General features: G+C 36.5%; 1 protein-coding gene across 4 annotated transcripts in view; it reads left to right on the top strand.

Moving 5' to 3' along the window:
- The window catches only part of LOC106878950 (uncharacterized), a 50797-nt gene that overhangs the window by 33102 nt on the left and 5182 nt on the right, over positions 1 to 12513 (top strand). For all 4 annotated transcript variants that reach the window (XM_089338481.1, XM_089338483.1, XM_089338480.1 and 1 more), the window contains 10 exons: positions 2154 to 2226; positions 2973 to 3063; positions 4321 to 4457; positions 5004 to 5083; positions 5959 to 6075; positions 6882 to 6930; positions 9076 to 9205; positions 9702 to 9830; positions 10699 to 10767; positions 11734 to 11812. In XM_089338481.1, coding sequence (XP_089194607.1) covers positions 2154 to 2226; positions 2973 to 3063; positions 4321 to 4457; positions 5004 to 5083; positions 5959 to 6075; positions 6882 to 6930; positions 9076 to 9205; positions 9702 to 9830; positions 10699 to 10767; positions 11734 to 11812 — 954 coding nt within the window. The remainder of the gene's footprint in view (positions 1 to 2153; positions 2227 to 2972; positions 3064 to 4320; positions 4458 to 5003; positions 5084 to 5958; positions 6076 to 6881; positions 6931 to 9075; positions 9206 to 9701; positions 9831 to 10698; positions 10768 to 11733; positions 11813 to 12513) is intronic.

Below are 12513 nucleotides of genomic sequence, written 5' to 3'. Positions count from 1 at the left end.
ACGTAATATATATATATATATATATATATATATATATATATATATATATATACATATATATATATATATATATATATATATATATATATATATATATATATATATATATATATATATATATATATAATATGTATATATATATAATATGTGTATGTGTTTATATATATATATATATATATATATATATATATATATAATATGTATATATATATAATATGTGTATGTGTTTATATATATATATATATATATATACACACACATATATATGTATACATATATATGTATATGTATGTATGTGTGTATGTATGCATGTATGTGTGTGTGTGTGTATATAGATATATATACATCATTTGCACGATGTGGAGAATATACCACCAGCATTACCCAAACGGCCTCAACATTAGCTTTAAAATTCATCCAAGGCTAGGACCACGGGCCATACGTCCCCTACTCAATTCAGGATCACGACACATAAATACACTGTGACACAATTCCTTTTCCCCAACAGGGCATGCCCTATTTAACATTGTCCCGAAACAGATCATAGAGGAAAAGGATCCCAACACGTTGAAACGAAATCTGGGCAAATTTCTTTAAGGAATACCAGATAATCCACCTATACCTGGATACAACTCACTCAAAAAGAACCCCTTACCCGAATGGACCATGATACAACAAAACTTGACTTAAAAGGATTTGGCTAATCGTATCACGTGGTGCTGTTAAGTTAGACATGGCCTGGGCCAATCTTTGGTCGAAATATAGCTAAGTTATCTAAGTTATATATATGTATGTATGTAAGTATGTATGGTTATATACCCTATATCACTAGCGCTACCAGGCGAGCGAAACGATAAAAATTAAAGTTTCCAGATGCGCCGAAACTGCGCTTGTAAGTCTGGTTTCCATAACTGAGGAAGGGTTCTCCATGCTTATTACTCCTTTGTCCTTTTCCGTGGATCGTTTCCACGTTACATTTTGATTTTTCATACGTACACACACACACACGCGCGCGCATATCATATATCATATATGTCATAAAAAAGTATATCATATGCGCATGTATGCATGTATACGTATATATATTATATAAATGTGTTTGTGTATGTGTGACCTACATGCAATATACAGCATGATAAAAATACCTGTGATTGAACAATGCAAGGATCAAAGACGTTATATTATTCACACTATGGCTATTGTATCCTTCTCTTTCTATGACCTCATGTTACAATTAATTTGAAAAAAAAAATGCGGATCTTTTTTAAAACGGGGGCCACATTTTTCATTAATGTTTTACGTAGTGTTTTTGGTACCGAAAGACTTTCAAACTTCGTATACTTATCTATTTTGTGTTATAGAACAGAAAAATATTTTTGTATTCGAATTTATTTCATGTAAAAAATTGTCTTATTTCGATAATTTCAACCAATCACTGACGTCCATTCAGCCGATATACATTAAGTGCCGACTACATAAACAAACGATTCTTCGTTTTATTTGCTTTTTTCATTTTAAATTTGCTTTAACCCTAACCCTAACCCTAACTCTAACCCTAACCCTAACCTTAACCCTAGGGTTAGGGTTAGGGTTAGAGTTAGGGTTAGGGTTAGGGTTAATTGTTTCAGAATCGTTTGTTTATGTAGTCGGCGCTTAATGTATATCGGCTGAATGGACGTCAGTGATTGGTTGAAATTACAGAAATACGACAACTTTAACATGGAATAATTTATGGATTTCTTTTTTTTTTAAGAAGACTAAGAGAAAAAGATGTTTTATATGACACATTCTACCAGTGTTCCAAGTTTCAAAGTGTTTCGTTAATGAAAAATGTGGCGCCCGTTTTAAAAAAGATCCAAAAATGCTACTATTTCTATCAGGGAGGGTCACCTATTGGCCCAGTATCTAAAATTTTGTTGCCGACTCATGTTTCCGAGCTTCTGTGTCACGTTACAAAGCGTTTCTTCAGTCCGTACCTGCAAGTTTTATTTACCTGTTGCTGCACATTTTTGCTGTTGTTCTTCTCGTCGTCGTCGTCGTCGTCGTCCTTAGTAACCATAAAAGTATTTTCTCAATTGTTATCATTATTATTATTGTTGTTGTTGATTTTCTTTTCTTTTTCTTTTCTTTTTCTTTTTTTTTTTTTTTTGCAGACAACAATAATTCCAAAAGTGTTGTCTGGAATACATTGGTGGAAACAGAAGTCGACACTTGTGAAATCGATAGGTAACTATAGCACTTCTCTATATTGTGTATTTCCCTTTGTGATAAAAAAAAAAAACTCTGCTGAAACCTTTATTACTTATGCTTACACACATATTCACATATATTTGCCTTTTATCTTCTCGGGGGTCGATAAAATAAATACCGACCAAATACCTGGCTTCTATGTAATCAAAATTGCTGCTCGTGTGCCAAAATTGTAATGAATTATTATTATTATTATTATTATTATTATTATTATTATTATTAGTTTAACTTTTAGGGCGGTGAGCTGGCAGAATGGTTAGCACTCCGACTGAAATGCTAAGCGGGATTTCGCCCAGCGCTACGTTCTGAGTTCAAATTTCGCCGAGATCGATTTTACCTTTTCATCCTTTTGGGGGTCGATGAAAAAAGTACCAGTTACGCACTGGAGTCGATGCAATCGACTATCCCCCCCTCTCCCCAAATTTTCAAGGCCTTCTGCCTAGAGTAGAAATATTATTCTTCTTCTTCTTATTATTATTAAGACGGCGAGCTGGCAGAATCGTTAGCGCACCGGACGAAATGCTTAGTGGTATTTCTCCCGTCGCTATGTTCTGAGTTCAAATTCCGCCGAGATCGACTTTGCCTTTTATCCTTTTGGGGGTCGATGAAAAAAGTATCAGTTTCGCACTGGGGTCCATGTAATCGACTCATCCCCACCTCCCCAATGTATATATATTTTATTTTTTAATTATTATTTTATTTTTTTTTATATATATATATAGACTTTTTGAAAAATCTCCACAAAAGTCCTCTTCTTCCATTCAAAACTTGTACGATGATATTTGCCACCGCTGTCGGTCCCGGAAATCTCATGTAAGTCTTCCAGTTCTTAAATTAAACATTTATCCGATCTGTGAGGGCTTTGCCTGTCTGCGCACACTCTGAGACTCACCGTTTTTATAAACAATTCTTTTCGATATCTTTTGTTTCTTGTTATCGATGATGATGATGATGATGTTGTTGTTGTTGTTGTTGTTGTTGTTGTTGTTCTTCTTCTTCTTCTTCTTCTTCTTCTTCTTCTTCTTCTTCTTCTTCTTCTTCTTCTTCTACTACATAATATACTTTTTTTAAACTTAATTGTATGTATGTAATGATTATATAGACAACGATGTTAATATTTTAGCTGTGGAAACAGCTGTAGAATGCAAAAGTTGAAATTTTGAAATATCAGTAAGATTTTTGATCCTTTTACATACATACATACATACATACATACATACATACATACGTATGTATGTATGTATGTATGTATGTATATCTATCTATCTATCTATCTATCTATCTATCTATCTATCTATCTATCTATCTATCTGTCTGTCTGTCTGTCTGTCTGTCTGTCTGTCTGTCTGTCTGTCTGCCTATCTATCTATCTATCTATCTATGAGTTTGTCAGTCTGACCGTCCGTCCGTCTATCTGTCTGTCTGAACGTTCGTTCGTCCGTCTGTCTGAACGTCCGGCCCGTCTGTCCGTCCGTTCGTCCGTCCGTCCGTTTGTCTGTCTGTCTGTCTGTCTGTCTATAACCGTAAAATCAGCGCCAAGCAGTTTTTAGGCGCAAGCGACTTTTATGTTACTTAATAATATTTGTGACATATTTCAACTGCTAAAAGGCAAATCCAGTTACGTGGCGAAAAATTCTCTCTTGTGGTAAAAAGGTGTAAAAACACCATATCTGTCCAGTGTCGTCTCCTGTCGGATTCCCAAATATTGATGTTTCTAGCTGTTTAGCTGTTTGTCAATGGGAAATGCCTAAGAGAGGAAACTCTGAACAGACCTTATCAAAGCCATGTCTTTAGCTAAAATACAGTGAACACCATTGACTGATTTGCGCCAGTAAACCGCTGAGGTCGTGGAAATTACCGTAATATCAGCGTCAAGTAGAGAAATTTTTCTCCACATCAACTGCAGTTAAAATATGTCATAAACATATTTTAACTAACCTAAAGTTCGCTTATGCCGAAACACTGCTTGGCGCTGATATTACCGTAAAACGCTGATATTACGGTACATATTAGAGTTGAAAATTGCCTATATATATATATATTTTCACTGTCCATATATTAATCTTACAGTTGAGCTCAAACTTGGATCCGGTGAAGAATCAAGAAATGGTCCTACACATGAAACAAATTAAGTGTACCTATGGGGACGTAGTCCAAGCTTTGTTGACTCTATCCATAGAGACCCTACGGTTCGCAAATCCTATCAGGTAATTTCATTCTTTACCCAAACTAGACAATACAAGCAAGCTGCTCTCTCCTTGTCTCTTACATGTACACATACATACATACATACATACATACATACATACACGTGGACACACACGCACGCTCACATATATCACATTTATATTTAGGGAGTAGGTCATCTAGTTGATAGATCAACTGACACTAACAGGTCGGAATCGAACAACTGACGTTAATTGGTCGAAATCCAACAGCTGGCACTAATTAGTCAAAGTCAAACAACTAACGTTAATTAGTTGAAATTCATTGTCATCTAGGTTTATTTTAATCTTCCTTGTCATCCCCATTGTTACTATTGCACCCAACTTGAGCCTGATCGAACAAACATTTATAATCAAAGATATCCCTACAACGACTTTCTTATCATTTCCACTTTACTTTTTTTTTCCTTTTCATAAGACGCCAAGTTGGAATTCGTTGGAGAATTTGCTACCATTTTAGGTAGGTGTAACGACCACGTAGAATCCTTATACTGATTAAATTTAAACAGTTGTAATCTTATTTTGCAGTTTAGCTGAGCTTTTTCACCTAATGTCAACTGGAAGAGACCCTGAACAAATTAACAGAAGAGACAGACAAATGTCCAATTGTAAGTAGCTTTACATACTGGATTCTTTTCTCTAACCGTTATTCATTATACTGTTTCATTGTTATATGTGATATGTTGAGACAGGTCTTACATGTAAACATATAACATGACTGTGTGGTAAGAAGTTTACTTCCAAACCACATGGTTCCGGGTTCAGTCCGACTACGTGGCACCTTGGCTAGAGTCTTCTACTCTAGCCCCAAGCCGACTTGTGATTGGATTTGATAGATGGAAACTGAAAGAAACCCGTCCCACATATATTTATATTCTTCAAATTTATAGAAAACAAAAGACGAAGACAGGTGAGACGAAGCAGGTGTATTAGTTTGATGCTGGGAATCATGGAAAAGTCTTTGATGTTTCGAACCCACGCTCTTCGACAAAAAGGGACGAGAGCATAATATATATATATATATATATATATATATATATATATATATATATATATATATATATATATATATATATATATATATCGTTTATAATTTACTTGTTTCAGTCATTTGACTGCGGCAATGCTGGGGCACCGACTTGAAGAATTTTTAATCGAATAAATCGGCCACAATATTTTTTTTTAAAGTCTGGTACTTATTCTATCGATCACATTTGCCGAACCGCTAATTTACGGGAAAGTAAACCCACCACCACTGGTTGTCAAGCGATGGTGAGGGGAGAGACACAGGCGCACACACAAACACACACATGTATATATATATATATATATATATATATATATATATATATATATATATATATATATATATATATATATATATATACGTATTCGTATACGAAACATCGTAACTTTCTGTGCATACTCTAAATTCTATAGAGTGTCTGTAGAGATAACTTTAAAATGATGTTATTTATTTCAGCACCAATCAACTGCTCTGATTACCTCATGTCGGAACTTTCAAGTATGGAATTGTTACGTGAAAGATTAGATTTTCTACGCTTCAAATTAAGACTACTGGCAGAAATGTTTGAAACAGGTTAGTATGTGGCCTTCGCCACGCATTGTTACTGTTGCTGTTGTTATTGTCGTTAGAGTTATTTACAATTATTATTTTCTGATAGGATCTCCACCGTTCATGCATCTGTGTATGTATGTACGTATGTATGTATGTATGTAAGTATGTATGTATGTATGTATGTACGTATGTATGTATGTATGCATGTATGTATGTCATTATTCAGTTTATTTCATGATTTCTTGCTAATAGAGAAAGAACCGGTTTCTAACCTAGATCCAAGGTCCCTTCACTGTAATTTCAACATCAACAGCAGGGTATTTTTGTATGTATGTATGTATGTATGTATGTATGTATGTATGTATGTATGTATGTATGTATGCATGTATGTATGCATACATGTATGCATGTACGTATATATGTATATATGTGTGTATGTGTCTGTATGTATGTATGTATGTATGTATGTGTATGTGTTTGTATGCATGTCAGTATACTTTTGCGTGTATGTGTGTATGTGTGTGTGTGTGTGTGTGTGTGTGTGTGTGTGTGTGTGTGTGAACAATAAGGCGACAAGTGTGCGGAATCGTCAGTACATAGAACAAAAATACTCACAGCACTCCGTCTCTTCACGTTCAAATCCCGCCGTGATCAGCATTGCTTTTTATCCTTTCGAGGTCGATAAAATATACTACGAGTCATATCCCAGGGTCGATTATATTAATTAATCTCTTGTCCTCAAAGATGCTGTTCATGTTCCTCAATTATAAACAAATTATTATATCAATCACATGCGACTGTTTTACGATTGTTTCTTTCTTTTCCAGACCAACGCCTACGAGCCGTACACGCCGCCTGTGATGAATTATATAACAGGTATGAGACTAAAAAACATTCCTTCAAAACTCCTTGCTCTGTATTTAAAGAAAACGATTGAGAAACTATAAGAACTGTCTCATTTCTAAAGAGAGGGTATTTGCTTGGTGATTGCGCGCGGTCTAGTGGTTAGAGCGTCGCGTTCACGATCGCAAAATCGTGGTTTCGACCCCCAAAGTCGTGTCCATGAGCAAAACACTTCGTTTCACATTGCTCCAGTCCCGTTCCACTCAGCTCTAAATGGTTGTCCCCTGCGTCGGACGGGTGTCTCGTTCAGCGGGTATGTTGTGATCGTGGTCACTTATGCATCTTGGAAATCAGGTAACCGGCCCTATGAGTCCCTATCTCGGGACAGTAATATCCAGTGGACTTACAACTAGCATGTCTGACAGAGTCCGGTACCCACGAACGGACCAAGGGATCAAAAATTCGCATGCTGCACCAGTCAACGCATTGTGTCCGTGGTCGAAAACACTAAACTTTCATAGGATAAGTCTAGCAAGGATTATGTTTGTACAGGAACAACAAAATATTTAATCAATTTTAATTAGATCAGTAATGATGAGAAAATTGATTAATGTTGATGATTACATATGAAGAAAGGCAAATAACGTATGTATTGAAGCAAAGAAGGCAATCACATACTTCAAATAGATTTAAAAATGTCAGTGTGGAGCAAGGAAAGTGCGGTGACAACTTTAGACACGTTTAGGCTTTATTAGAGCTCTTCAGTATAGCTATGAGAAATGCAGCAAAGGTTAACTCTTGAATTAATGGATGGAGAAAAATCAAATAAGCTAATTACTTGTGATGCGATGTATGTATGTATGTATGTATGTATGTATGTATGTATGTGCTGGACTACTTATATTGTACCAGTTAAAAGATAAATTCGAGGTTTTAGCGGAAGTTTATGCCGAAACAATGCTCTTACTGTCACTAATTTTAACTACTTAATCTTCAGAAGGCTACTTAAGGATTACACGAACTCTTTAAAGACTTTGATATTTGTATTTATTTAGAAATGATCTCTAAGTTTACATTTCTCAGTGTATCTCTTGATGTTATCACTGGCTTAATCTATCCTTACCGTGAACCTAATGAACATCTGCATTACATTCACAGGTTGTCTAACCACTCGAAATCTGTTATAAATAATCTAGTCGGAAATACCTTTTATTTTTTATCTTTTACATGTTTTAGTCATTCGACTGCGACCATGCTGGAGCAACGCCTTCGAAAGTATTTTTGTCAAGTGAATCACCCCCAGTACATGCTTTCTTTAAAGCCTGGAACTTATTCTATCAGTCACTTTTCTGGAACCGCTAATTTATGGGGAACGTAAGCACACCAACACCGGTTGCCAAGCGGTGGTGGTGGCGGTGGGGACAAGCGCGCGCGCACACACACATTATATATATATATATATATATATATATTGTTGGGAAGCAATCTTCTTAGTACACAGCCACGCCTGCGCCTTTCTATATTAAAATTCCTGAAGTGTTCGCTAACGACTCAGGGTTTATTGATAACGCAGACTTTTGAAATGAAGTATTGAGTGGGGTTGTTGTGGAAATAACGTACGTATATCATTAAATTTCCAGCAACATCCAAAAGTAGATCCTTATTCAGGTGTAGTACTGAATCTGCAATCATTAATGTGAGTGTGTGTGTCTATTTCCCAACCCGTTGATTTGTCGATGTCCCCGTAACAAAGTGGTTCAGCAAAAGGGACTAAGGTCCAGACTTAAAAGAAAAAAAAAACCCACATAATTACTGGGTATCGATTTGTTCGACTAAAACCCTTCAAGGCTGTGCCCCAGCATGACTACAGTCCAGTGATCGGAACGATTAAAAAAAAAATTAATGAAAGACAGCTGAAGAGCTTTCAGCATGTGTTTTTCTGATCAAGAATGACCTGTAATTCAAGAACGACACCAATGTCGATGCCAACTGCAAAAATACAAGAACAAAAAAAAAAAAAAAAAAAAAAAAAAATCTACCCGTAAACGAAATGCTTTTGAGTGATTTCAGTAAATCTTTCGAAATTCTTGTTTAATTTAGAAATGTTAGTGAAATTGTTGGAGCAGCTTATTCTTGTGTTCGTATTAACCATTCATCCATTCCCATTGTCTTTTTCAGTTTATCATTGAAGAATCTTCTGAGTGCCATTGTAAGCGTTGGAAACTATCTCAACAGAGGTTCTTGTCTCGGTCAAGCAAATGGCTTCCAGTTAGACATTCTTTCAAATCTCAAAGATATTTTCGCAAAAGTAAGTAATAAATAAAATAAAACACCTTCCATCTTTTATCATTTATCTTTTGTCGTTGACTTATTTACTTGTCTCAGTCATTGGACTGCGGCCATGCTGGAGTACCGTCTAGTTGAAGAAATCCCTTCCAGTTCTTATTGATTTATAGCTAGGAACTTTTTTTTTATCGGGGCCATTTACCGAACCACTAAGTTACGAGCATGTAAATAAATCAACACCGGTTATCAAGCGGTGGTATGGGGCAAAAACACACACACACACACACACACACACACACACACACACACACACACACACACACACACACAGAGTAAACAAAAGAAAAGCAACGAATTTATGTAACAACCCAATAAAAAAAGAAGTCCCCACTTTTGCTTTTAAAGACAATTGGATCAAAAATGAGGAATTTCTCATTGAAAACTTATCCAAAGTTGTTGCCAGATTTTAGTTTTGAATTTCAATCTACTTATTTTGGTCTGTTTTCTTTTCTCTGCAGTTTAACAAAAGAAATTTATTAGAACACATAATAATGGTTTACTGCCAAACGTACGAAAACACACCTGATTTCTATTCAATGAAGGCGTTTCCATTTCCCAACCCAGCTATGCTTCGGCAGGCATCTCAGGTAAGTTCCTACCCTCAAATCCATTCTGTTCATCATCATCATCATCGTCATCATCATCATCATCATCATCATCACCATCATCATCATCATCATCATCATCATCATCATCATTTAACGTCCGTTTTCCATGCTGGACATTAAATGAAGATGGTGATGATGATGATGATGACGACGATGGTGGACAGCTTGACAAAAGCTGGTAAGGCCAGGGACCGCATCAGGGTCCATAGTCTGTTTTGGCTTGGCTTCTACAGCTGGATGCACTTCCTAACGCTAACCACTTTACACAGTGTACTAGATATTTTTACGTCGCACCAACAGCAGTGGCTTTTTTACGTGGCACCAGCATCAGTGCTTTTACCGTGGCACCAGCACCAGTGCTTTTTACGTGGCACTATCTATCTGTCTATCTATCTATCTGTCTATCTATCTATCTATCTATCTTATTTCTTTATTGCCCACAAGAGGCTAAACACAGAGGGGACAAAAAAGGACAGACAAAGGGATTAATCCGATTACATCGACCCCAGTACGTAACTGGTACTTAATTTATCGACCCCGAAAGGATGAAAGGCAAAGTCGACCTCGGCAGAATTTGAACTCAGAACGTAACGGCAGACGAAATACCCCTAAGCATTTCGCCCGGCGTGCTAACGTTTCTGCCAGCTCGCCGCCTTAATCTATCTATCTATCTATCTATCTATCTATCTATCTATATATATATATATATATATATATATATATATATGTATGTATGTATGTATGTGTGTGTGTGTGTGTGTGTGTGTGGTTCATACTAAGTGTGTGCGTATTTGCATGTATGTTTTAATTGTTTCTATATTTGTGTGTGTGTTTTTTCTATCTTCAGGTATCTTTCGATGATATGACAAAAAATCTTTATTCATGGAAAAACGAACTGATTAACATGCGCAATAAGGTATATTTCTCTCTCTCCATTCTAATTACTCGTTGCCTTATATTTACAATGTATCTACGTAGCATCTAAAATGTTACTGCAACCACGTTGTTCGCAATACGCTACAAACTACCCAGATTGTACCCAACGTGTGTTTTTACAGAGAGCCTGCTTACAGTGCAATTAGAACGTGCCCCAAGCGAATCTACAATGCATTTTACATGCGACTGACAATATACCATCAACGATCTGTTACCAATATGAATGTATGTTTCTTAATGTCCTATTGCCTATATACGAGGTACATACAACGAAAGCATCTCTCACTTGAAGATTATCATCATGTTAGTTCCAATCCCAGCGTCGCATTGTGAAAATATTTCCTTCCATTATCCTTACCAAATAATTCCTACCTACGCCTAGTTCTCTCTCTGTCTGTCTGTCTGTCTCTGTCTATCTGTTTCCCTCCCCCCTCTCTCTCCTTCTCTGTGTCTCTGTCTGTCTGTCAGTCTGTCGTTGTCTCTGTCTATCTGTCTGCCATCTAAGGAAACCGGTGATGGATTACATTGGTAAAAGTTCAGTTGTCTTGAAGAGTGAAGCACCAAGCATTTAGAGGTTTTGGAGGAGAGAGGAAGAGAAAGCCTATGAGGAAAATAATACCGCTTTCTCTATCTCTTTCTCTCTCTCGGATAAATGACAAAGGCTTGAAACTTCCCTGTTCTTCATTGCAATTTAATTTCCAGAATTCTTTCATGAGCTGACTTTTGAACTAATTACGACATATTCCATCAATTTAGCCCCACTTGACACATTCACTTATATTCATCCCACAAGGGTCTTCCTCTCCAGCAATCGGTTTATAAAATTTCAACTCGAACAGCAACAGTTTCGGTTTCAGCCTTTAATGTGGGGACGATGGGTCTCGAAGACCATCAAAATTACCCTTGAACTGATGAATTCAAATCCTTCTTGTTCCTCTCTTCACAGATTCACTCCGGATTACAAAGCAACAACTCAAAGCAAGTGGAAAATTTCCAGACGGCTGTAGAACGCTTTCTTATGGCTGGTGAGCTTGTTTAAAATATATAGATTCTATTTGATTTTTTTTTTATCATTCACCGTACTATGCCAAGACAACGTCTTCAGCGGTGACTAAACTGATTAAATCCTTTTCCTTAAACTTTCATTTTACTTATTTATTAGTTCGAAACCAATCATTTCATTGGTGACAAAATGGCAGAATCTTAAACCTTTATTGTTTGTCTATTCAAAACACTACCTTTATTATACTCTTTTACTTGATTCAGTCATTTGACTGTGGCCATGCTGGAGCACTGCCTTTAGTCGAGCAAATCGACCCCAGGACTTATTCTGTGGAAGCCTAGTACTTATTCTATCCGTCTCTTTTGCCGAACCGCTAAGTTTCGGAGACGTAAACACACCAGCAACGGTTGTCAAGCGATGTTGGGGGAACAAACACAGACACACAAACATATACACACACACACATATATATATATATATATATATACATATATACATATATACGACAGGCTTCTTTCAGTTTTCGTCTCCCAAATCCACTCACAAGGCTTTGGTCGGCCTGAGGCTATAGTAGAAGACACTTGCCCAAGGTGCCATGCAGTTGGACTGAACCCAGAACCATGTGGTTGGTAAGCAAGCTACTTACCACACAGCCACTCCCGTGCCTAAAAAATGATGAACAACATTAATCGATTTTCGAACCTTACTAGATTCTCATCAGAG

Source organism: Octopus bimaculoides, chromosome 20 (genome assembly GCF_046866305.1).
Source record: "Octopus bimaculoides isolate indiv1 chromosome 20, ASM4686630v1, whole genome shotgun sequence".
Classification (NCBI taxonomy): domain Eukaryota; kingdom Metazoa; phylum Mollusca; class Cephalopoda; order Octopoda; family Octopodidae; genus Octopus; species Octopus bimaculoides.
The sequence above is the reverse complement of the archived record's forward strand: the minus strand, read 5'-3'. Positions and strand labels throughout refer to the sequence as shown.